This window comes from Panthera uncia, assembly GCF_023721935.1.
Source record: "Panthera uncia isolate 11264 chromosome A3 unlocalized genomic scaffold, Puncia_PCG_1.0 HiC_scaffold_12, whole genome shotgun sequence".
NCBI classification, from domain to species: domain Eukaryota; kingdom Metazoa; phylum Chordata; class Mammalia; order Carnivora; family Felidae; genus Panthera; species Panthera uncia.
Genome location: NW_026057579.1, coordinates 9,871,622 through 9,897,673, shown reverse-complemented (window position 1 = coordinate 9,897,673; position 26,052 = coordinate 9,871,622). Strand labels below are relative to the sequence as shown.

At 46.4% G+C, this 26,052-nt stretch overlaps 1 protein-coding gene and 1 long non-coding RNA gene across 4 annotated transcripts in view; both read right to left on the bottom strand.

Annotated features, from left to right (window-relative positions):
- LOC125937528 (uncharacterized) overlaps nt 1–23,442 on the bottom strand; it is a 91,531-nt gene extending 68,089 nt beyond the window's left edge. Inside the window, exon 1 of one of the 2 annotated variants that reach the window (XR_007462416.1) lies at nt 23,276–23,442. This is a non-coding gene — a long non-coding RNA (uncharacterized LOC125937528). Of the gene's footprint in view, nt 1–6,867; nt 7,200–23,275 lie in introns of those variants that run through there. The other variant, XR_007462417.1, reaches the window with a different exon arrangement.
- On the bottom strand, nt 10,407–18,712 carry LOC125937522 (cytochrome P450 1B1). Of its 2 annotated transcripts, none has more exons than XM_049652278.1 (3): nt 18,639–18,712; nt 17,215–18,261; nt 10,407–14,394 (listed from the first exon to the last, which is right to left on the bottom strand). In XM_049652278.1, exons 2-3 carry the CDS (start codon nt 18,258–18,260, stop codon nt 13,779–13,781), a joined length of 1,662 nt encoding a protein of 553 aa, XP_049508235.1. In that variant the 5' UTR covers nt 18,261; nt 18,639–18,712; the 3' UTR covers nt 10,407–13,778. The 2 variants fall into 2 exon arrangements, with proteins under 2 accessions (XP_049508235.1, XP_049508234.1); XM_049652277.1 differs by having other exon boundaries at nt 17,215–18,356; nt 18,639–18,705.
- Nucleotides 23,443–26,052: the final 2,610 nt, after the last annotated feature.

Here is a 26,052-nt window from a genome sequence, read left to right as displayed (position 1 = left end):
AAGGTCCCTTAAAAATAAGGGACCTTGCTCACTCGAATTTCAACGTTTTTTTTTTTTTTTTTTTTTTAATTTATTTTTGGGACAGAGAGAGACAGAGCATGAACGGGGGAGGGGCAGAGAGAGAGGCAGACACAGAATCGGAAACAGGCTCCAGGCTCCGAGCCATCAGCCCAGAGCCTGACGCGGGGCTGGAACTCACGGACCGCGAGATCGTGACCTGGCTGAAGTCGGACGCTTAACCGACTGCGCCACCCAGGCGCCCTGCTCACTCGAATTTCGATACGCTTTTTTGAGCGAGAGAAACGATAGTGCCTTCCAAATACAACAGTCCTAAGACCACACAGCCCACAGGTGGCTGTTACTGACATGTCATTAACAGCTGGGCATCTCAGTACTATTAGCCGAATGCCCTGGGCCATTTTGGAGGTGTCACGGGAACGTCAAACACGCGCACGACGTCTACCACATGTGCCAGAGCAGGAGAAAGCTTCAGACATGCCGCTGAAGAACCAGCACAAGCTGTTTCCAGGGGTTCCACGACGAGATATTTATTTATCCACAGACACGTGAAATAGCATGTTAAACGTCAGCCCCATGCCGTCCCTACGATGGTTCCCCAATAGCATCCACATACCCACGCCCACTCCATCTGGATTAGCACCACCCCTAAGCACATCACCCTCATTCATCCCACAGGTATTTGTTGCACACACATGAGACGCCAGCCCCGTCCCCAGCCCTGGAGACCCAGCAGGGAACGAGACAGGCCCTTCCATACCTCAGGGCCTCATCCAGAATCTTCTCATCCCCCTTCCCCAGTACCGTGTCTTTCTGGTCAACCCAAAGCATCTTTCTGGGCCCAGTGCAGGTGGCACCTCCTCTGCGGAGCCGTTTCTAACCCTCATCTCCCCCACATTCCCTGGGAGAACTAGGTAGTTTCTAACCTTTATTCCAGGAGTGCTTCGTGCGAAACTGCTGTCGCATCCAGCCCACTGTGTTTGGGGTGCTTGAGTGTGTTTCCTCGAGCAGAGAGAATGAACACCGCTGAATCAGGAAATGTGTTTGTTTTTACAATAGTTTTCTTTTATTACAAAATCTAACAGCGCTTAACAATGCTTTAGAAGCATCAGTCGGATGTGAATAAATGATGGCCTGGCTGATCTAAATGTGTATACCATTACGCAGGATTTACTATGCTCGGCCTATAAGAACGTAAGAGAATTGCCCCAAAACGCACTTCAGAGAGTCTCCTGTGACTATATAAGAGGAAGAATTTCATTTATTTCATTCGTTGCATTGTCCTAGGCTCTGTGTCATAATTGTGAAGGGCCCCCTCTCAAATGATATAAACTTACAGAAACCAAATGGTTTGGGAAGAGGGAAATCATTGCTTTTCGATTCTGTTTTAGTGATGCTGGTGCACTGCATGGGTCTGAATTTTGCCTGAACGTGGCTGTTGTGAAAAATGCCTTTGACCTGTTTCTGTTCCCTAATGACCTCATTTGGGGAGTTGGCTTCGTGGGTTCATGTCTGTCTGTGAAAGCAGCATCAGCCTGCCGGGGCTCTGGCAGAGCCCAGGACAATTCAAGACACAGGTGAAAATGGTGCCCGGGGAAGTGTTTTGTCAACCACAAAGAGCTTGAGAAGCAAGAGAAGGTTATTATCAATATTCGTCGGTGCCTCGAGATGTTGATGGTCCGGACCAGGATCGGCAACCTTTTTCTGTAAAGGGCCACAGAGTAAATATTTCAGGCTTTGCAGGCCACCTGGTCACACTGTGTCACTTCTGCCACTGTAGCAGGAAAACGTAGAAAGTAAATACATGAATGCGGTTGTATTCCAGCATAACTCTGTTTACGGATATGGAAATGAGTTTCATAAAAATGTTCATGTGTCGCTAAATATTATTCTTCTTTTGATAGTTGCCAACGTTTAAAAGTGTAGAAACCAGCCGTGGTTCACAAGCTGGAGGAAAGAAGCCATGGGCCAGATTTGGTCCGTGGGCCATGGTCTGCTGACCTCTGGTGTAAAACACAGAAGACTCATCTATCTAGATGGCTGGTGGCCGGGGTGGGCGGCCCATTGTGGCTAGCTGAACGATAGCCGATGAAGCACTGCAGAAATATTCAAACTGAATTAGTGGCACGACAGAACTACACCAGCTCTTAGAAATGTCATTGTTTTCTGTGGAAATAACTGTTCTCCCCATATGCCTTGTTCCTTTGACCTGGGTTTATTTTCCACTAGGAGTATTGGGTTCTGCACCTGTGAGCGAAGGCCACGTTGGTCATGAGTCAGCACCTATGGGCTCAGGGGAGGGGGTAAACGAGCCCAGGTGGAGAATCTCAGATACCCGAAAAATCACATCCAATCACTCATCATCCTACAATATAGCTCTCTAGGTCAAGACTTCTTCATTCCACAGAAGGAAGCAGCATCAGAAGATTCTCCAGGGACTGCAATTCCCACACAGAGGTGGAGAATGAGAGAAACGGCTATTCAAGTGCTGTTAGTTTCCACCTGCTCTTCTCAGCTCTGTGTAAGCAGAGGACATCAGGACCAGAAGTCTTTGTTTCTGCAGGTGGAAGACTCATCCCGAGGCCAAGGTGAGGGAGAAGTAAAGGCAGAACTCCAAAGCCATGGGAACTATCGTTGTTAATGTCCTTGTTGGGAATTAACTTTCCCACCAGGTTATTTCCTTATACAGGTCGTCTCCTCTAGTTATCTCAAGGCGTTGAGTGTTCTGAGCTTCTGAAGTGCAGAAATGGGCAGTTTTCTGTTTCAGACCCACCTCCTCCAAGAAGTCTTCCTTGATTTCCTACCCTGAACTGAAAAATATAAATCTCTCCTTCCTTTGAATTCCCGCAGTACTTTATCTGTATCTGTCTCAAGGCTTTTGACCCATATCTTTTCATGCTGTATTTATCTTCAGACCCACTTGCTGAAAGAGGCACGTTCTCTGAATCCTCCTTGCGCGACACATTTTTCTTATCATGGTACCTTACTCCGAGTAGACACTAAGTAGACAGCTATCGCTTGAATTAAAAAAAATCCAATATACTGACAAACTGATTCATCTATAGCAGCACTGTCCAATAGAACTTTCTGCTAGGACAGAAGTGTTTTATACCTGTACTGTCCATAAGAGTAGCCACTAGCCACTCGTGGCTATGGAACACCCAAAATATGGCCGGTATGACTGAGGAGATGACCTTTAATTTTTTCAATCTTAATCACTTTAAATTTATTTATTTATTTATTTGAGGTTGGGGGGCGGGCAGAGGGAGACAGAGAGGATCTTAAGAAGGCTCCACACCCAGCATGGCGCCTGTTGTGGGGCTCGATCTCACAACCATAAGAGCATGACCTGAGCCCAAATCAAGAGTCAGACACTTAACCCACTGAGCCACCCAGGTGCCCCTTAATTACTTCAATTCTAAATAGCCATGTGTGACTAATGGCTATCTTATTAGACAGCACAGGCCTATAGGACAATAATTAACTCATTTTGTGTGTGTGTGAATGGATTGTTTATTTAGGCAATAATCAGATCACACAAACGTTGTGTAGAAAACCTTAGCGGGATGATTGGATATTCCGTTTTCCGAGCAACATAAAGATGCCCGTTCTTATATTCTGTGGAGCGAGGTCCATTAGAGACAGACAAGAAACCACAAACAAGATGGAAAGGTTAAACTTACATTATATTAACAGGAGTTAATGTTTCTATGTGCTATGAAAAAGAAAAAAAGAAACAGAAAAAACGGAGTAAGAGAAAGTGAGCTGAGAGTGTCTGGGAGGAGGTCAAGGTAGGCTTCATTTAGAAGGTGAGGTCTGAGCTCAGGCTAGAGGGAGGGACAGGGGGCAGGCTGGGCAAAGAAAATGGCAAAGGAGCTGAACTCTGCAGGGCCAAGTAACAGCTCGAGATCATGGGCTGAACCCCTTACGACACGGTCACAAAGAAAATGAGGCTGTGGGGGGCACTGAGGAGGGAGAACGGTTTTTATCGTGTTTTGTTAACAAAGCCTTGATAGATGTTTCCAGAACAATCTCTTGAAGTTAAAAATTAAAACTAAGTGGCAAACTGGCTCCCTCCACTTTTAAGCACAATGAGTTTCTGGAAACCACACTGGAAAACACAACAGTGAAAAAATCAACTTTATTCTTCCCCCTCTTTGTCCAGCTTGTGTTTCCCCACTTTTTTCCTCAATGTCCATGCCAAGCGCTAAGAAAGCAGAGTGCCAACTGGATTTGCTCAGAGGCTGTGGAAATGGCAGAAGCAGAGTCTTAAAATGATGATTGCTGGGAAGGGCAGTGGGAAGAACCGAAGTGCACTCCTGGCCCACTGACGAGGCAGTGAAAAGTGGAGGGGGCGGGGGGAGGGGGGTGGTGAGTACCAGAGGAGGCATCAGAAGGGCCAGCACAGAACCTGCCAGACTCAAGGCAACACTAGCAGCTTTCTCTAAGTGTAGGGACGGAACTGTGTGACACTGTCAAAGCTGGGTGTGACCTGAACTAGCGAGTCACAAAAGAAAGCAATGCCAGAGGGCGCCTGGGTGGCTCAGTCGGTTGAGCGTCCGACTTCGGCTCAGGTCGCGATCTCGCAGTCCGTGAGTTCGAGCCCCGCGTCGGGCTCTGGGCTGATGGCTCGGAGCCTGGAGCCTGCTTCCGATTCTGTGTCTCCCTCTCTCTCTGCCCCTCCCCCGTTCATGCTGTGTCTCTCTCTGTCTCAAAAATAAATAAATGTTAAAAAAAAAAAACAAACAATGCCAGACACGCAATACAATTCCAGGGATGCGAGGCCCTGGACACCGTAACCCCAGGCTGCTCCGTCTTCCAAGGAAACACACTGATGTTAGAGTGGCAATCCTTTTCAGCCACAGATAGTAAACATTTCACTTGAGGGCCAGCGGGAGAGTCTGCGAAATATTCCAGAAGAAGATCCATTAAGTGCTCCAAAGAATTCATCTGAAATCTTTTGCTGCCTGCGAAGTTAAAAAATCCACAGGCTATTTTAACTTGTATTTTTCAAAGCATCGTTGTCAAGAATGTTAGCGCCAACATAACTTACGTACGTAGAGAGCCTGCTTGCTGGTAATTCTCCAGGAATTGGAATTGTTTCAGCGCTCCCAGGGGAATATGATCACGCATGAACTGGGAGTCAAAGGCAGGAAACCGTCTGGACCATAGTGATACCATGCGACAAAACCAAAAGCCAAAGCTAATTAAGGGCTTGCCAGCAACATCTGTCATTGGGTGTATTAAAATTATTTTATTTCAGACTGTGGGCTATGACTCATTAGTGACCATAGAGTTGTAACCAGCTTTTTTTTTTTTTTTAATTAATTTATTGTCTGAAAACTCAGTGCTGGCTATTTCCTTCACATAAGGTGGGAGGAAGAGGATGCTTGTCCTTAATTCTCCTCCCTCATGCCACCTCCTTCAGAAAAGCTTCCCTGACTGCTCATTCTAGATTCCCCCGCTACACACGCACACACACACACACACACACACCACCTGTTTATTTTCTTTACAGCACGACAGCACTTACTATTAACTGGAATCTTCTTTCTTTTCTTAATTTATACAGAAATTTATAAATATTTTATTTATTTAAAATACAATGTTATTTTATTTCTTTCTCCACACCCACTCCACTAGAACATCAGCTCCAAGAGCTCAGAGCCAGGTATCTTTCTCACTGTTATATCCCCAGTGCCCAGAACAGTGCCTGCCACCTAGTAGGTGCTCAATTAACACTTAAGGCATTGAATTTAAATTGCGCCGAGTGGCAGGTTCCAACCCACGGCTGTTAGCTGCTCTTGTTCATTCCGGATGCTGGTGTACTACCTCCCTGTTCTGCTCTGAGAACCTGGTACCACCCTTTTTCCTCAGCCTACAAGGACTCAACACAGGCCATGACCCTGGTTCACACACCTGGACTTGACCTTCTTCATTCAGTGCTTCTATGTCTGCCAGCAGCCGCTGTGCTATCTGCCAACCTCGATTCAGCTTCATTTAAGCTCATTTGGACCAACTCTCCTTTACAAATATTCTTCAGTCTATTGTAATGTACAGTTTTATAAACTTTAACACACCGATGGATCTGTATAACTATTGCCCACAATCAGAAACCACTCCGCAAAATTCCATCGAGGCTCTGTAGTCACAGCCTCCCTTCACGATCTGCAACCATGATCTGCTCGCCAACACTTTAATTTTGCCTTTTGGAGACTGTCCCATCCCTGGATTCATGCAGTATACAATCATTTGAGGATGGCTTCTTTTACTCAGTGGTATGCCCTTGAAATTCATCCAAGAGGCTGCACAGAGCAGTTGAGTTCACAGCTTTTTATTGCTGAGGGTCAAGTCCTTTGTACGGAGGAACCAAGGTTTGTTTAGCCAACACCTGACACAACACACTTAGGTCATCTCCAGTCTTTGGTGATTATGAATAAAGCTGCTGTAAATATTAATGTAAAGCTTTTATGTGCACAAATTTTCACTTCTCTAGCATAAATACCTAGCTGTGAGATTGCTGAATCACACTGTACCGTTTTGGACTCCCCACCAGCAATGTTTGAAAGTTCTAGTAGCTTTACATTATCTCTAGCACTTGCTATCATTAGGTGTTTGGATTTTAATTTAGCCTCTATCATAGGTGTGTGGAGGTATCTTATTACGGTGCTTTTTTTTTTTAATTTTTTTTTTAACGTTTATTTATTTTTGAGACAGAGAGAGACAGAGCATGAACGGGGGAGGGTCAGAGAGAGAGGGAGACACAGAATCTGAAACAGGCTCCAGGCTCTGAGCGGTCAGCACAGAGCCCGACGCGGGGCTCGAACTCACGGACCGTGAGATTGTGACCTGAGCCGAAGTCGGACGCTCAACCGACTGAGCCACCCAGGCACCCCACGGTGCATTTTTAATGAAAACTAATGAAACAGATTTGGAAATAGATGTCGTCTATTTCCAAAACAATGGCAAAAATACTATTTTTCTATAAGTATGTAAGCTCATAATTACATACATAGGTACGTACTAAGTCATAATGCAAAATAGACCTACTGTGGATTATGGTAAAAAATGTTTGAAAGCCATTGTTCACTCCACAGGATGAAGACCCAGCGTTGGCATTTCTGTTTGTTTCAGAGTGAGTTAGAACCTAAAAACCTTAAATAAGCTTAACACTGAAGCAAGGAGAAGAAACTGAGATCAGATTTCAAGGGCACCGACTGAAAATGGAGTCTGAAGAAAGATGAAGGTATAGTGCTGAGAAGCAGATTTAACAGAATTCACTCCTTTGTTCATTCATAATTTGTATGAAAACTATTCAAAAACAAAGTTGTTGACTCCTGGTACCTGCTTTTAATGAATGTAACACCTGAGAGAGGAGATGTGGCTATAAATGCAAATATATCTACAGGACATATTGAAAAATGAGTGCAGACATCTCTTAAAAAAATCGATTTAATGCATTATACCTCCCTAAATGGTATATTTCGTGTAAAAAAGAACGAGGTCATTCCATGTGTTGGTGGGGACGTAGGTTTAAGAGGACCATCATGCACAGCTGACGGGAGTGTGGCTCGTTGGCATTCTGGAGAGTGTGCTTACAATCCTTAAATTACGTAGACACAGACTTGCTGACCTAACAATTCCAATCATGGGCGTAATGGGTATTGCACATTTTTCACAGGTCCGCAAGGGGACATATACGAAAATGTTCCTTGCAGCATTATTTGGGGACACATGAAGTTGGAGGCCATTTGGGTGCCCATCCCCAAGACTTGGATAGAAAAAATGTGATGGATGAATCCCTAGGGGCAGTAGGCAGTGGTTAGAAGCCATGGGATTAGACAATATTGAAAATATTGTACTTAGAAGACTAAGCAACAGAATGAGATCTAGAGAGCACCCACACAAATTAAAACCACATGTATATAAAACAATAATCCAAATTTTGCTGGAACACATGCAAACAAAAAGTACCCATCCAGCGCCAAGAGGGGGAGACAAACAAAAGTAAGCAGATGGGAATAAAAAACAGAATTAAGAATTTTTTAAAGAGCCTGGAAGATTTTTCAGGCTGGTGGAGTCCAGGTTGGACTCCAACCTGAAGGGCTCTCAGTGGCTGTTGGGTTTGTGCTATTATATTGTGCAATTTGTGTAATACTGTGTTGTTTATTTAGTATAATATTTATTTAGTTAGTGACTTTATTTAACCTCTCTATCACCTAAAGGAATCTTAAGCGGTCCAATGCCAGTCCCAGGAGCTCCAGGAAGTGATTTTCAAAGGCGGGCTTTCCGTCAACATGCCTGTCTCATTCATGCCTTGGTTTTGCACTCCCTCTGGCTAATTTTCTGTGTTTACCCTACCCAAGTTAGCCGAGAGCAGGAGAGGTTCCGATTGGTCACATGAACCAATATCCAGGGTGGTGCACCCCAATCAAAGAGAGTTCTTGAATCAGGCCACTTCATGGGCAACTGGTCCAACCTACAGATGGCCTTTGGTTCAGGCAAGGATCCCTGGCCCGAACAGATTATAGGACTGAGGTTTTAGGCTTATAAAACAAAGCATGAGCTTCCTTCCTTCCTCCCTCCCTTCCTCCCTCTCTCCCTCCCTCCCTTCTTTCTTTCTTGTTTGTAAGGAACAGTTTGAGGATGCTATTCTCAGAAGAGTATTGGGAAACTTCCTGACAGTTCACAATGCCAGTTCCACCCTGACTATAGTGTGGAATGTGCCCTAGATGAAGGATGTGTGCCGCTGTGAAACCCGAGCATCACAGGACTGAAAAACAGACTAGACTGTCCACCCAAGCACAGCCACACAGGGAGGTGACACCTTACAGCATGAAGACAACAGGCTTTGGAGTCAGTTCATCTCTGGGGGGCATCCAGACCCTGCCACTCCTGAAGATATACTTTTGACAAGTTACATGACTGCCTCTTGCAGAGAACTATTGCGCGATAATGCTTAGCATGGTGATTCGAAGATAGTACGTGCTTGGCATGTCCTAGTTCCGTTTCTTCCCCTCGTACCTGACACATGTTGAGAAGTGTTCCTGAAGACCACACAGCCTGTGTAAGTATATTGGGAGCCGCAGACATAAGCTGGTGTTTGCTGATAGCTTGCCTGTATCTATTTAAACTACATTTTCTCCAATCTTCCCCATTAAAAATAATTGCTTCAGAATGTGTTCTTTTTTTTTTTTCTTCCCTTCTCTGTGGATCATAACTAGCAGGTCAAAGCTGGAAAGCAGAGAGCATGTGAGTCACTGAGGTGAGGTAAGAGATTGTTAACAGCCAAATTTCTGTAGTGCTTGTGCAAAAAAAAAAAAAAAAAAAAAATGGTCTGGCTTCAAGGCTATAGAAATAACCTCTATGAATTTGCAACCATCAGGCCTGTCTTATGTCTAAAGCCAAATGCATTTCCCACCCCGCACTCCAGTCTTTTAGTTTAGTGGATTGGCTGGAGAGAATTCAAGTCTGCTGGACACTTTTGCAAACACCTGACCCCAATTACAATTTTGTTAAGATTTCACTTGGGGGAAAATTCAGTTCATTTGTCCTAAACCTTTATGACCATTTTGAAGATACTGCGTTAGCACATCTGGAAAGCAAGTGAGTTTTCTCCTAAACCAATGTATACCTTTCAGCTGCTGAAGCGATACTGTTAAGCCAAAGTATCAATGACATTGTGTGTGGTTTCGCTTCACGATTTCTTTTCCTGTGTTCACAGTAATGGGAGCTTAGGTCTGGGAGAAATAAGAGGCCTTGGTACTGCACACCCTGCCGTCTTGTGAGGGTTCACAGCAGAGGCCCTGTGACGTCACATCTTATACCCGGTAAAAAGGGCAGCAGAAAATATTTCCACGTAGTATGTGACACAATGCTCTCATCCACCCTATTTTTACTGGACCTGAGATGTATTTGTTAGTGAAGGCACATGTGCCTTCAAAATGAATGAATGAATGTGTATCAACCGAATTAAAAAGAAAACCCTTCGGGGCACCTGGGTGTCCCGGTCGGTTGAGCGTCGACTTTAGCTCAGGTCATGATCTCACATTTGTGGGTTCAAGCCCTGTGACAGGCTCTGCGCTGACAGCTTGGGAGCCTGGAGCCTGCTTTGGACTCTGTGTCTCCCTCCCTCTCCGCCCCTCCCCTGCCCGTGCTTTCTCTGTCTCTCAAAAAATAAAATAAAACGTTAAAAAAAATTTTTTTAGTTAAAAATTAACTCCCACTTTGCTAGGTGTTTGCTGTTGAATTGAATTTTAACTTCTGTGTTGGGTCTCATAAATTCAGAAACATAGAGATCAGGAATTTGGTAGGAAACTGAACGCTGAAAGCCTATTTAAAAAAAAAAAAAGCAAGCAGCCTATTACGTAATATGGGCAGATAAAATGTTCACAATGCAACACTTTAATTCAAACACAAGTAGTAGTTGGAATGGATACATTAGGCTATATTTGCTACAACATAAAGTAAAACTTCATAACAAGATTATGAAAGTGATTTTTATTATTGGACAATGGTGTCCTGTTATAGACAGTTACAGGTACAGAATGCTTTTAATTGGGCATATCAAACAGCAAAAGATACATATGAATGCTGTGTCCCCAAAATGGATTTCACTTACAACTATGTGTTATAGTTGCTCTGTACATATTAAAAGCATAAGTGATGAAATAGAAAAATAAGAAATGGTTAAAAAGCTATCATAGAGTTATAAACATCTACTAAAGTATCACACTGTGTATCATAGCTAAGAACATACAAATTAATATAAATGCTATGCAACTATTTGATCTAATATAGATCTAATAAGGAAATGTTAAGGCCATAATAACACTTCACAGGTGAAGGCTAAGTTCTGAGACATGAGAGCTTTCAGGAAAAAAAAAAAAAAAAAAAAAAAAGTTTTCCGATAACCCACAAGACAAACCTGAGACATCTTTCTGTTTGGAGAAAAAGCAATTTTCTTACAACGTCAAAGCTTCATATATAAAGGAAGCATTTAATAAACAATATACTTTATTACAATAACCTGGAGCAGATATTCTGACTACAATAGCGACCAGCAAATAGATTCTTTCTCCGGAAGAAATAAAATAAGGTTTTCTGATTAAGCCAGTAGCCTCATTATCGTAGTCTCCAACCAAGTGTGGTTATTTTTGCTTATTTTTGGTTTTGCTTTCCTTCCTTTAACGAGGTTATAAAATATACAATCAACTAGGCTGTATTAAATAAGCCAGGTAACCTCCAAGAGCCCACCTTACTTCCTCGTATATAAGCTGAGCTTTTCCCTTGCCAAAATTGTTGGATGAACTGAGCCTACACACACAAAACAAGATCACAGCACATCTGTATTTGGTTGACTTAATGAGGCGTCCAGATCAGCACACGATTGCTTTTGCTACCATACGTCTCAGAGTCAGCGGGCTAGGGCATGGTCTCAGCCTTGCTTAGGGCAAGGGGGGTGATGACGTTTTGGAATAGCTGGTGACAAAAAAAACCTTAAACACATTGGGTAAGCCTGACCTCTACAGTTGAATTTAGTTGCCTTTAAAAATAACTGGCACAGTTCTCCATATTCAAGAGGCAGCACTATGAGATTTGATTCCATGAAATTTTTGTTAACAAAATAATTCCAAATCACAAAACAGATCTTCTGTGTTGTAGATTTTTCTTAAAAGTCTACTTGGGATTTAACGTTGGCCCACAAAGTATCTTATTTCTAAATGTTCGTATTTCAACTTTTGTGCCGCAGATTAATTAATGTGGAACGCGTGGGGAAATGCGTAACCATTTTTCTTCCTTTTCATTTCTCACTCGTTTTTCTCACCACCCCTCCACACGACCGCCAAACACTCTTTTACAATTTTGATGAAAAGATTCCAAAGATCTTCATACAATGTAGGAAAAGCAAGCTTTCAGGACACTGCATGTCTCCTCTGAAGTCCACATGCAATGAAAGTTAAAGCTCTAACCTTCACTTTGTACTCCTCCGATCTTCCAGCACTTTTTTTTTTTTTTTCCGTTTTTAGGATCCTTACATAAACAGAACCTATACATTTCGTTCAGGCTTTATGTTTTCACAGTTTCCAAAGTGACCACTCACTGGGTTGACTATCCTGAACAGCCCACCTGATCTGATCAGCTCCATGGGAACATAATGGAATCTTCAAAACAGCCTCCCAAGACTACCTTCGGATTCTGACTTTCCAAACACAGACATGAATGCTATTACAAAAAAAAAAAACAAACAAAAAGAAAAAACATCATTTAAAAGAAAAACTAGGTCTGTTATGATGGGAAGTTTCTCCCTTGGTCTCTAATAAAGAGAACATCCAGATAAGTCACTGCATTTTTCACTATTCATCAGGCAGACACTGGTTAAATTTCTCTGCCTTGCACAGGCTAATAATGGCCGTATTTCCAGTAACTTCGACTGGAACTCAACAATCAGAATGGCTTTACGATTAAATTCAAATTGAAGCATGCCAAGAGTTTAGAATTATGGCATATTCACTACGTCAGTTTCACAAGGCGATTCTGGATTGCGGATATAATTTTAGAAAATATGTTGTAAAATAATAAGGAACACATCGTACAGACCCAATCTTGAAATTATTCAGTTCTCATTCAAGTTGTGGATCAGAGAACAGACTTTGCTTCAACTTGGTTTTCATGATGTCGAAACAGGCTTGTTTCCCGTATCTGAGCCAAAATTGGTTGAATCGAACTTTTTGATTGGTCTTTCTTTTGGAAAGACAAACATTATTCAAACTTTACTTAACAAAAATAATACTATTTAATGATACGATAACACACATATTGCTTATGAATAATTATATATGTATTGAATAGTATTTGGTGACTTTATTTTTAAAGTACGAGACTGAATGACATCAGTGCATTATAATCACATCATTTAAAGCTTAGCTGGGCTGGTAAATCTTTTGTTGTTGATTTGTTTTTTGTTTTTGTTTGTTTGTTGGTTGGTTGGTTTTTTGTTTGTTTTGCTCATAACTGAAATTCTGTACTTTGGCCACCAACAGAGGTATGACTTCGGCTTGGAATTTTTTACAGCTGAACAACTTACACTTTAAAATTCATCATAAATCACTGAAACTTACTATAATCACTAAATCAGCCACTATTAAATTTCTCTGTAAGCAAATGAGTTTATGACTTTTGCAAAAAAGAAAGCATATCGGTAGGCAAAAAGATAAATCCATCCATAGACGCTAGAGCTTAACTAAACTATTTTTTATTGAAAAGGTGAAGAAAGGAATTTCTGGTCTTTACTTTTCCCTTATCACCTTCAATCACATGGCTTATACTGAAATTATCTGCCTTTGTGTATTCAACAATATATTTTGAAACTTTGCTTAATGTGATTTTCTAAGGACCAGATCTCAGCACACAGAACATCAATCTTGGATCTCACCCACAAAGGCATTTTTACTGAAACACTTCTTCATCAGGTCATTTGTGTCTATGCTTACGTGTGTTTAAATCCAAAGGATGCTCCCTCAAGAAATTATTGTTACCAGCCCTTGATTTATGCATAAAAATTCTTTGGACCCTTTAATTCTTTGATTCAAAAAACTCTTCTAGAAGCTCCTGCGTAGCCCAGTGCTCGTCTGAGCACACATGTGTGAAGCACATCATCTGGGGGTCAGCTGGTCTACGCTCACTTTAGAGGCTAACCGAGAAAGTGACACAGAGGAGCTAGAAAATTCTACTCTCTATCCCCCCAAACCTGAGTACTTCTAACATTCCAGCTTGCTTCTGGCCTCACACTGGCAGTCCTCCTCAGCTTGTAACTTTTGGACAGCACCATCGAGGAGCTCCATGGACTCTCTGAGAGTGACGTTGATTTTAAATGACTTGGGTTTAATGGTCAGACCGTAATCAAAATCCATTTTCGGGAGTTCGTCTGGATCGGCCTTGAAATTGCACTCGTGAGCCAGGATGGAAATGAAAAGAAAGAGCTGCATCTTGGAAAGCTCTTCCCCAATGCACCGCCGTTTGCCTACTGAAAAAATCATCACGCTGCTGGCCAGGTCCTTGTCGATGAAGCCGTCCTTGTCCAAGAACCGGGCTGGATCAAAGTCCTCTGGGTTAGGCCACTTCTCCGGGTCATGATTCACGGACCACTGGTTAACAAAAACCACTGTGTCCTTGGGAATGTGGTAGCCCAGGACGGAGGCACTGGTGGCGGTGGCGTGAGGAATGGTGACGGGCACAAAGCTGGAGAAGCGCATGGCTTCGTAAAGAAAGGCCATGACGTAGGGCAGGTTGGGCTGGTCTTGCAGGCAGGGTAGGCGGTCTCTACCCACGACTTGATCCAGTTCTGCCTGGACCCGAGCCTGCACTTCAGGATACCTGTTTGGTTGTTAATGCAGAAGGAGAAAATGAGTGGGGAAAAGTAATTCTTCTTTCATCTACAAAGCACATGACAATTTAATTCCACTTTCTTTGTCTGAATCAGTGGCCGAATTAACATTTCCAGACAAACAAACACACAAAAACTAAAATGGTTTCCTAATTTCTCACTAAATTACGGGATGGATGAATTAATAGCTCTATTTCCCATAATAAGCCTCACATGGCTAATGCTCTTTCCTACTGTAAGTCGAAAAAAGTCTAAGTTTTCTCAGCCTGAAAAAGCTCCAAACAGACAAGGCCAACTTCTCCATGAGGCACAGCAGACCATGCCAAGGACCCACAATACTTTTCAGGAGCCCATGGAAATGTTTTCCTTTCTTTTAAAATCATTAAAAAAAAAAAAAAAAAAAAACGTTTAGGTCAAAGAGAATATTTTAATATATAATTTTAATATATTTATCTTTAAACAAATAGTAATAAAATATCATTAAAAAGTTTTCATGGGGTAATAAATCTACAGTGGCAAAACCACCCAGGACCCATACAAATAAAAAAGCAGCCCCCCAAACGGGTCCTTCCCCCGCCCAACACACACATCTTCCTTTTAATTCCAGCAGACACACTGCCGTCACTTCATACAAACTGGTATCCCAACAGACGAAGGTACAGATCGTCTAAATTTAAAAGAAAATTCCCAGTGTTCAAGAGATTATGGTACAAGCTGTAATGCTTATTCACTGTCAGCGATACAAATAGTACTGTCCTTTTGGAAAACAAAATCTTAGCACTAAGCAAGATGCATAGGAGTTAACTCCTCCCCACTCCTTTTTTAAACCCAGTAATCCATGTCCAGAAATGTATGTGCAGGAAACGACAGGTGCAAACATATCTGACTACAACAACAGTCAAAATTTTTAAAAGGCAGTCAACAATGTTAAAAGAAGCGATTATATATAATGGTGTTATTACGGCAAAAATATTAGGTAACCATCAAAAGTCACTACAATAAAGTTTAAAAGATGGGGAAATGTCCATTACAATAAGTGAAAATGCCAGAAGTTAAAAAATAAAGTAAATAATTATTGCATCTCTGAAAAATAATTCAAGCATGTATGGGATGAAATTATGGGTGATTTAAAAAACTGCTTCATGAATAGCATACTTCAGGAGTCTGGAAACTTTTTCATAGAGGGCCAGATAGTAAATACTTTAGGCTTTGCAGACCAAACCCTCTGTCACAACCAGCCAGCTCTGCCTTGCGCTATGAAGGCGGCCATAGACAATACATAAATGAGTGGGCATGGTTGTATTTTGATAAAAAACTTACACCCAAAAATGAGCAGTGTAATTTTTGCCAACCCCTGTCCTACTGTCTTCGCTAAAATGAAGAAAAACGTATTCACCAGCTACATTGAACTGAAAGTGACTCCAAAATTGTTTTATTTACTTTTGCTGCCCAATTCAATCTCTAATGGAAAAAAAAAAAAAAAGGCAGTTTCTAAAGATAATGTTTATGGCGGGTGCAAACGACCCATTGCTCTCATTTTGGGATGTCTTCTTCCTGATCTGTTATGGACTTCTTTTTGATTTTTGCTCATTGCTCATAGCGTTTCTGGGGCCTTAATGCTGAAAAGAAATTTTAAATATACAAAAACTTCAATTTATAAAAGCAGTTGCACAGTCTAAGGACACACAGGTTGCAGGATTCTAATAAGAAAAGAAGTGCTCCTTGCCTTCCAATTTCTGGGTTACCAACAAATTCAGCAACCCCCCACCACCACCACTTCCTTGCACACCAAGAAATGGCACAACCAGGATTTCTGCTCTCTCAAGGCAACCAAAATTTGCCTTTAGTGAGACATCTGCCTCTGGAGCAGAGATGCCCACAAAACCTGGCTGCTCTGTTAAATCTAAATTTCAGATAAACAATGGCTAATCTTTTAGTAGAAGTATGTCCAATGTGGAATTTATTTTTAGTTTTTACGTCTGGCAACACCCTATGCCAGCAACCTGTTTGCTTCCTGCGTGCAGGGCTTCCTTCCCAGAGGTCGGCGACCTTAATCAAGGTGGGCACTGCCGACCGGCTCGCAAACCAAGCCTGGCCCAGGGACCAGAAAAGTCCGTCCGCGGGAGCCTCCTGGATACCGTGTTTGCCTTTCGAGACGCTGCTCTGCGCTCGGTAAAAGTGACTGCTTCTCCGGTTTTTTACCCAGACACTTCTCACACTGCTAGCGCGGCGTTTTCGTTAACCCAGCGCAACCCGCTAGTTTCTGGCCGCCTTCCTAAAGCTTCCGTGCGGGTTCACGGTTGGCGGGGCCGGCCTCCGAGCACTTCCTCTGCCCGGGAACAAAGCCCGGACGCGCGGCTGGCTTGCAGCGCCGGGGCTGGGCGGCCTCGGATCTGCGCCGGTGACAGGCTGAGCCCATCAGGCTCGTGTGTTTATTGAACATATTTACCCGTTACCCTTTCTTTCGGAAGCGTGCCAATTTTGCCTCTGCTGTGTCAGGGAGGCAGACATCGGCGCTGATCTGCAGACACTTAAAAGATCTTGCCTTTCGGGGCTCTCACAAATGTGTCCCCACTTGGAGAGGCAGCGGGCGACAAGATCAAAGATGCGGGCCGCGCGCGCGGTCTCAGCCCGCACCTTGCCTTCCCGAGCTGCGCTTTCCGGCCGCGATCTCTGCTTCGAGAGACGGGGACCTGTAGCGAAACCCCAAACCCTGCCCAAACCCTGGGCGTCCGTCGCGGCCTCAGCACATTCTAGCCTTTTCCAGGGGAGGAAAGGAAGGCCCGGCCCACGCCTCCTGGAGGTGTTACCTGGTGAAAAGGATGAGCAGCCACTGCAGCGCGGTGGAGAGCGTGTCCTGGCTGGCGCCGAAGATGTCGGTGACAGTGGCCGGCACGTACTCCATGTCCAGCCGCGCGCCGCCGTCGTCCGAGCCCTCGGCCGCCTCCGCCTTCCCCGCGGAGAGGATGAAGGCGTCCATCATGTCGCGGGGGGCGGCCCCGTGCTGCAGGCTTTCTCGGTGCTTCAGGAACTTGTTGAGGACGAAGTTGCTGAAGTTGTGGTTGAGCTGCTCGAACTCGCGGAAGGCGGTGCGCACGGGGTTGGGGAAGCGCTGCAGCCAGGGCAGCACGTCCACCAAGCTGCCCGCGCCCACCGTGCGCCCGAATTTGTCGTTGTGGCTGAGCAGCTCGCGGAACTCCGCGTCGTCGTGGCTGTAGCGGCAGCCGAAGCACACGGCGCTCATGACGTTGGCCACCGCCACCACGGTCAGCTGCCGCGGGTCGACGTAGGCGCCGCCCGCGCTGCCGCGCACCAGCAGCTCCACCAGCTCGCGCGCCTCGCCCAGCACGTGGCCCTCGAGGACGCGCCGGCTGCGCGGCTGGCGCGTGCAGAAGGCTCGCATGGTGCTCTGCGCCGCGCGCCGCTGCGTCTTCCAGCTCTGGGAGTACTGGCCGAAAGCCAGGCTGCGGCCGCCCGACACCACTCGAAAGGAGGCGAAGCGCGGCCGGTCGGCGAAGGCGGCGCCCTGCTGCACCAGCGCCTGGCGGATGGCGCGCTCGCCGTTCAGCACCACCACCGGGCAGTTGCCCAGGCGGATCTGGAAGACGTCGCCGTAGCGCCGCGCGAGGCGCGCGAACGAGAGGTGCGGCGCCGGGCCCATCGCCGCCGCGTTTCCGATCAGCGGCCAGGCGAAGGGGCCGGGCGGCGCGGACCCCGGCTGCCGCCGCCGCTGCCTCAGCAGCCACTGGCCCACGTGCACCGCGGCCAGCACCGACAGGAGCAGCAGAAGCGTGGTCTGCTGGGTGGACAGCGCGCTCGGCTGCAGGGGAGCGTCGGGACCGAGGCCGGTGACCATACTGGAGAGAGAAGGGCGAAGGCGTGACACTCAGGTGTGCAGAGAAAGGAGCGGGCGCCCCACGCCCCTACCCGCTAGGCGTCGGGTTCCCTCGCGCTGTTGGGAAGAGAGGAGGTCCGGCGTGGGGCAGGTCAGGGAGGGCTCACTGGGGAAGCAGCAGAGGACGCGCCTTTCCCGAATCCCAAACCCATTCCCCAAAGGAGAAGGGAAGGAGCGCGTCCTCTCAGTGACCCGGACTGTCCGTCCCCACCCCAACCCCTTCCTCGTAGCGGTTCCGGCAATTCGGGGACAACCCGAAGGGCATCAAGGCGGAGGCGCTCAGTTCCCTTCTCAGTTCCCCCTGAGGCCGGGGGAAGGCGGCTCCGTGGATAGACTGACCTGCGAGGTGGCGCGGTTTCCAGCGGCGCGGGATGGACGGGTCCGAAATAGGGCTGGAGCCTTCGTGGAGAGCAAGACGTCTCCAGGAAGTCCGAGGCCTCGCCTGGACACCTGCTGCTCTGGGAGCTTGAACACCCACTCTGGAGCCTCTAGGTGTCGTCCGAGCCAGGGGCGCTGGGATTGGGATGAGGACCGAGAAGGGTGCCCAGCCCTTTGCCCAGCCCTGCTACACCTGGGGCCTCGGCAGAGCTGGGGTTTTCTCACAGCATGCGCACTTGAGACTGGGGTCGACGAGTGGAGTCAACTCCTAGCCTTCACGCCCCCCGCTCGTCTCTGACAGCTGGGGTCGCAGAGGTGTGGCCCGTTTGCACACAGTCAAGCCAGAGGATCCGAACGCGCCACCCCTCCCATCTGGCTGCTAAGGTCTGTGTGTAGCGGAGTAGAACCTGGTGGGGGGCGGGGCTTGCGGGGGGCGGGGCGCCGGGATGGGCCAAGTCCTGGGTCGCCGCGCTCGGGAGGTCACGCGAGGCGCTCGCTGCGCTCCCCGACGGCCCTGGCTTTACGAACTTCCCGTCCGCCAGAACACCAGTCTTAATCAGTCCCTCCCGATCGAAGGTGCAGTTTCCCGGAAGCGCGCTGGGGACAGAACCTGCCGGTCGCGCGGCATTTTCCATGGGGAGCAGGCCTCCCTCCCGGAGCGCACGACCTTCACCCCCACCCCCACCCCCCTCTCGGTGACTGAGCTTGGTTCTCGAGACAAACCCGCTCGGAATCCTCGGGCCCCCGGGCCGGGAGAGGGAACCTGTCAGCTTGGGAACATGGAAAACCGGGTTGTGGTGGCGGCTGGCCTTACAGCCTCCCTAGTTATTTTATTTTAACGTTCTTGCAAACAAATCGGCCCCTCGGATGAGGCCCTTTGGCACGCAAAGTTCTCCTTCCACCCCGGGCGGCGAGATCAAGAATCCCTGAAAGACGCGGGGCTGTGGCCCCGGGGCCCCGACCGTCCTTAGCACACAAAGGCCAGCGCTGGCGGGGCGCAGCTGGCCGCGAGGTTTCCCGCGCAGCAAGCCACCACCCCCACCCCAGGTGGCGCCGCCCACTGCCAGGCTCGGGGCCCCGCTGGCGGAGTCCGAGCGCCGCCGCCGAGCCAAGCCGGGCGAACAGGGGGGCGAGGAGCAGAGAGAGGGGGGAGGGAGAAGGGGGAGGAGGAGCGGGAGGCAGATCGCGCGCCTGCGAACTTTATGGGGTTGAAAAGTTTCCTCTGCAGTCGCCTCCCCCTTGCGTGCGGAGCTTTGCCTCGCGTGCGCGGCTCCTGGAAAGTCGTCTCCGGTCATATCCCTCGGCGCTTCTCACGGCACCTGCCCCGCCGAGGCGGCGGCGGGGGCGGCGGCCCAGGGATGGGTGGAGGCCGCCACCACCCAGCGCGGCGCACGCACCCCGGCGGGTCAGGCAGGCGGACCAGTGCCCCGAGCGCATGTGAGTGCGAGATGGGGATGCTTGCTTCAAAGGGGAAGCCGCAGGCGTTGGGGCCGCGGTAGCTTCCCCGGCCCGAGGCGTCCTTGCTTACTGGCTGGTACCGAGCATTTTCAAGACCCTGGAGAGAAAAGGTCTTCTCTGCCAGGCTGGGGAAGGGTGGGACGGCTGGTGGTTAACCAGGTGGGAATTGTATCTCCGGGCCTCCGGGATCTTCAAGTGGCCGCGTCAAAGCTGAGTGCTTACCACGTGACACCCCCAGAGCTTTGAGTTTTACGGGTGCTGGGAATCTTTATCGTTCTATTGTGTCTCCGTTTACACATGCGGGGTTCAGAGAGGTTATGTGACTTAACCAAGATCTCACACACGCTGTAAAAATACGATTACAGCCATACAGTATAATCTTAAATGATTCCTGTTTTCAAGAAAGTGATTGAAATGCTTGCATGACCCGTGGGATGGTTTTCTCCCCTCCCCACCTCTTACCTGCTATCAAGAGGTGAAACCAGAATGTGAAGCCACCGAGTCCTTTTCCAGATCCATCAATACAAGTTTATGTGATAGGAAATCCTTAGATATAACAAAAAAAAAAAAAAAAAAAAAAAAAAAAAAAAGGCTTCCTGCCTGCCTTTAAAACAAAAAATCAGCCTGGATGGCTCAGTCGGTTGGGCCTCCGACTTTGGCTCAGGTCATGATCTCACCCTTGTGGGTTCCAGCCGGGCATGGGGCTCTGTGCTGGCAGCTCAGAGCCTGGAGCCTGCTTCAGACTGTGTCTCCCTGTCTCTCTTCCCCTCCCCTGCTTGCACTCTGTGTGTGTGTCTCTCTCTCTCAAAAATAAATAAACACTAAAAAAAAATCAGCTGGAAGAGTTGTTTTAAATGGTTGTTTTTGTTTACAAAGTGAGGATTCTGAGGACCACAAAGAAGAAATAGTGTGGTCACCTTTTGCAATTAAATGGATTTTGAATGAGGGAGGCCTAGGGACTATGCCTCATAGCTGCCCTTGAAATAAGTGGTTAAATTTTAAAGAAGCATAAAGAGGTGTCTGAAAATCAAGCTTTGTGAGAGACTGAAACCCAACAATAAACTATCTGACCTCATAAGAAAACACTTTTTTGTAAAAGTCTCCATTCAGTAGTTTTTGAGAGGTCCTCTGAAAAGGACTTCATGCCTATACTGGAGTACTCAGATCCCTGATGAGGTGGTTTTTGAGCAACTGGGTAAGTAAGCATTGGTTTCTCAGAGCTGTGTTGGCCTACACATCCTTGGAAATGAGTTTCATAACCTTATGATGTTCAGCTTTAGCAAGACCCTTGCCTAATAATTCAGTTCTAGACTGCTGACCACATCAATCTCTCAGTAGGCTTTAATTTAGTAGACGGGAATTGTCTATGGGCTAATGCCAATTCTGAGCTATCAACATTCCCGAAAGCCTCTAGCACAGTATCTCTATGGGAAGCAGAGCAAATGCAGGTTGCCTTTAAGCCAAGTAAATTACTGTTTTCAAAAGTAGAACGCAAGGCTGTCCTGGAGACCGGTTAATAATTCCTGAATAATGCCGTACAGTTTTTAGATACACTGGATGCGTGCCTTCTTTTTTAATTTTTTTAATGTTTATTTATTTTTAAGAGAAAGACAGAGTGCAAGCAGGGATGGGGCAGAGAGAGAGGGAGCCACAGAATCCGAAGCAGGCTCCAGGCTCTGAGCTGTCAGCACAGAGCCCGACGCGGGGGCTTGAACCCACAGACCGTGAGATCATGCTCTGGGCGGAAGTCGTACACTTAACCAACTGAGCTACCCAGGTGCCCCTAGATGCATGCCTTCTTGCCATAGCACATAGTTTAAGCATAGCCTCCAAGCTGTGGTGCCTTGGGCTCAGCTCTTGTTCTAGCACATGCTTTAAAAAAGCAGAAGAACCAGGGTGCCTGGGTGGCTCAGTGAGTTAAGCGTCCCACTCTTGATCTCAGCTCAGATCTTGATCTCAGTGTTGTGAGTTCAACCACCACATTGGGCTCTGCACTGGGTGGGAAGTACTCACGTACTAAATAAATAAATAAATAAATAAATAAATAACAGAGGAACCAGCTGAGCCAATGCTGTCAAAAAGACAGGTCCTTATCGATCATGACAAACCAGAATGACTGGCTCTACTAACACCTTCAGAATTTGCAGGCCTCAGTTTCTCTCTGACTTTGTGGTATAGAGACCTCTGTTAGAGGACCCAGCTGGTACCTGACAGAGACCTAGGGTAAATCCAAAGTGGCCAGCCCAAGGTAGGGCCCACCCTCTAGTGAGAATCCCCAGCAGGCTCTTTAGTTATCCACGAAACTTCTCAACCAAAGCCGGTAGGATTTAAGGCCTGGTATCTCCTTTCAGTCAACAACCAGGGTATGGGAATAGCCCCCGCCCAAATCTCAAACTTGAATTGTTTTGGTGCAAATAACTTTCAAAAAGAACAGCTCAGCTAGAGAGAGAGTTTAAAGCAGATTGTATTGTATTGATTCCAAAGAACAGAAATCCCGCTTAAGCTTGTTTAAACAGAACAGGAATGTACTGTCTCATGCACAGGGAAGGGTGACCGTGGTACCTTACAGGATGGAAGGACGTGGGGCTGCTCTCCCCAATCCCTATTTTGCTGGTGTCCCGTTGGGTTATGTTCTGGAGACTCTTTATGTGCTAGGAAAGCTGGCCATGAGCAGTCCTGGAAGGACTCCAACATGTCCACCTTTGTGGCCAATGGTCTGGGTCGGGTATCAGGAGAAGAGGGATGGGGGAAGAGGGAACATGCTAGGAAGCCAGAGATAAAAGCCCCCCTCAGTCCTCATGTGTCTCGCTTCTGTCCATTACTCCCTTATGGGTTGAGGGATACCCCAAACCTATTACCACCACTACCACCATCATCATCATCATCATTTTAAATCAGCAAATCAGATAGATGCATTACACCTGGAGCCAATAGCCAGGAAATGACCCTTATGTCATCAGGCTAGAAGTTGGTTTTCTATTTTTTTTTTTAATTTTTTTTTAATGTTTATTGGTAGAGAGGGGGGTGAAGGGGCAGAGAGAGAGAGAGGGAGACACAGAACCCGAAGCAGGCTCCACACTCTGAGCTGTCAGCACAGAGCCCAGCGCGGGGCTTGAACTCACAAACCCCGAGATCATGACCTGAGCCGAAGTCGGACGCTCAACCGACTGAGCCACCCAGGCGCCCCAGAGGTTGGTTTTCTTGATGAGCTTTTTTCCCTTTAGCAGAATCCCCGTGTCAATTTCGTGGCTGAACCCTGTGCTCTTCCAAGCCCCTCCAAGCACACATATACACAGGCCCTGAGAGGAGAGTGGAGTAGAAGAAACAGTCTCTGGCAAGCCTTTGACATGGGGGATGCGCAAGAATCAGTAATCAGACCCGTGCTAGTAGGCAGAGAAACAGAGATCGGGAGATGTACCAGGTGTCCGAGGCAACTGAGAATATGGCAGAGGGAGCAGCAGTAGGAAGCTGACATCACGTGCTGGGAATTGAGAGCATTCTTAGGAGTTCACACCCAAATCCTGTGCCCCACCTGACTTCCTTCTATTCCCTTCTTCCTGGTAATACACAGGCTAAGAAGCATAGAGCTAAAAAAAAGGAAAAAAATCGATCTCATTTCATCAAATCTCAGAAGCTATCATTGGTGGGATGCACTGTTATTTTATGCATTAATATAAAGGCGGGGGTGGGGGCTGCCATTTGTAATGATGCCACTGATTAATAAGACATATTCTAATTTCACAGACGTTAAAAAAAATTAAGTGTGTTTTAGGATCAACAAAGCCCTGTGCATGCTGGCAATGATTGTCCGGATCCTCTGCCTTTGTATTAAGTAGTAGTGGTCCTCGGAGCTCTTAGAATGAGACAGTGGGGCCAGGAGCGTTACCTACCAAAACCATCTCCCCTTTCATTTTTTTAAAATTTGATGTGAACAACTAATGTTTTCTCAATTCCATGTCAAGCGTGGGAAGAAACTGCTTTGGAAGATTTTGCTGATTTTATTGGCCTAAACAAACCGAAGAAAACAGTGCAGCTTAAGGCAAGTTTCTTAGCCCTCCTCCCCTTCCAAATGGAGTGCCCCACTAAGCTCTTTCCCTATAGTCTGGTATCAGTGACAGCCACAAAGCTACCCTGTATTGTTCCGGGTTCCCACCCAAATACTTTCATGTGTGTTTAGAAGTAAATGGGCATCAGTGTTTGCAACTTAGTCTCAAACAATTCAAGGCAAAAAGATGGGCGGGGGATGGTGTGGGGGGGGAGAGAGAGAGAGAGAGAGAGAGAGAGAATGGAAAATGATAAAGCAAACATGGTAAAATGTCCCTAATTGGAGAATTTGGGTAAATGAGAGTTCCTTGTGATGTTCTTGCCACATGTCTGTAAATTTGAAATAGTATCAAAATTAAAAGACACTCAAGAAAAAGTTAAAAGTTACTAAGAATAAAAACTAGGAGCATGGGAAAGAAATATCTTTGTAACCTTACGATCTTACATGTCTTCTCAGTTTTTATTGAGAGTCTCTTATAAGAAAGGACAGTGAAAATAACCCGGGACTGATGAGTCCTGCAGAGTCCTTCATCTGATACGGTTTTCTTGGAGTCCAGGGGCTAAGAAAAAATCTGTGCTCCACGGGAATGGTTTTCCTCAGCGCTATCTGATTTGACCCTTCCCATCTTTGCTGCCCTCACTCTTTGAATGCTCTAAGTGTATCTGGGCCTATGATCTCCTCCAATTCTTTTTGAAGATAAAAGGAACATAATATGTAAACAGCTCCTGCCCTTGGTTTCACTGTGTTCTTGTTTTCAGGAGACAATCCACTTAAAATTTCCTGCGCTGCATGAAAGTAGCCAGGGGTGCAGTTCTCAGATTGCTTCTTCATGCTTCCTATGGTTTCTTTCCTTCTCCGCCATCTTTGTTCCCCTTGCTCTTCATTTTTCCTTCTTTATTCTCACCCGTTCTCCTTCCTTCCCCCTTTCCTTGGCTCCGCTCTTATCCCACTTCTCCTGCATTCCCTCCGAGACCTCCATTCTTCCCTCAAGCTACCACCATCTCCTTCATCCCCCTCTCTCCCCACCTCCTACTGCTCTTTTCTCTCTCACGGGACAATAAAGAGTGAAAGGCAGAGGAGAGAAGAGGAGTGAAGAGAGCAAGAAAAGGGGTCAGAGAGATAGAACAACTAAGAAAAGACAAAGGAGCAAAATATCCAATGCCGGAGCTAACAGATAACCTCGGCAATCAGTATGGGCTCCCACCCAACGGGACTTTCCTGCTCAGTGTTTGTGGGGTGAAGCAGCCTCTAACTCAGGACAGTGATGACTTCAGAGGAAGGGAAGGGACGCCAAGGTCTGGGGTTGCTTCTGTACATTTGTACCCTGAGTTTTGACTATCACCCCATCCAGTTCCTGAAACTCACCCTTTTGACAGTAGAACTAAGCCTGCTGTCCACTACCTTCCTTGGTCAACAGAAAACAACTTAAAATTTCCTAACCCTTTGATCGGGCAGAGAAAATCATTAGGCAGATGAAGGATATGGTTTTTCATCTTTGTTTCCTAAAAAATGAATATTTACCAGGTTACCAAGAAAATGCATAAGGCAACAGCAAGTAAAGTACAACAAACAAACAGGCAAACAGAAATGTGCAGTGGGGTTCAGCTAACTGACAACATCTAGCCATAGGCATGCTGATTGGTACAGCTTCCCAATCTGGAATAGATTCTTGGTTGAGGATCCAGATCCCAGTCTTCTTTTACTCCATTCACCTCTTAGTTTTTAGGGTTAGATCTGTATTCCCTCACATGTTCTCTTCTCTTTCCACAAAGGAACAAAAATTCAGGTCAAGAACTGTAGTCACATCCAGGCTGAAGAAAATAATTGGTAGATAAATAACTCAAGTGGTTATTCCTCCCCTACACATTGCCG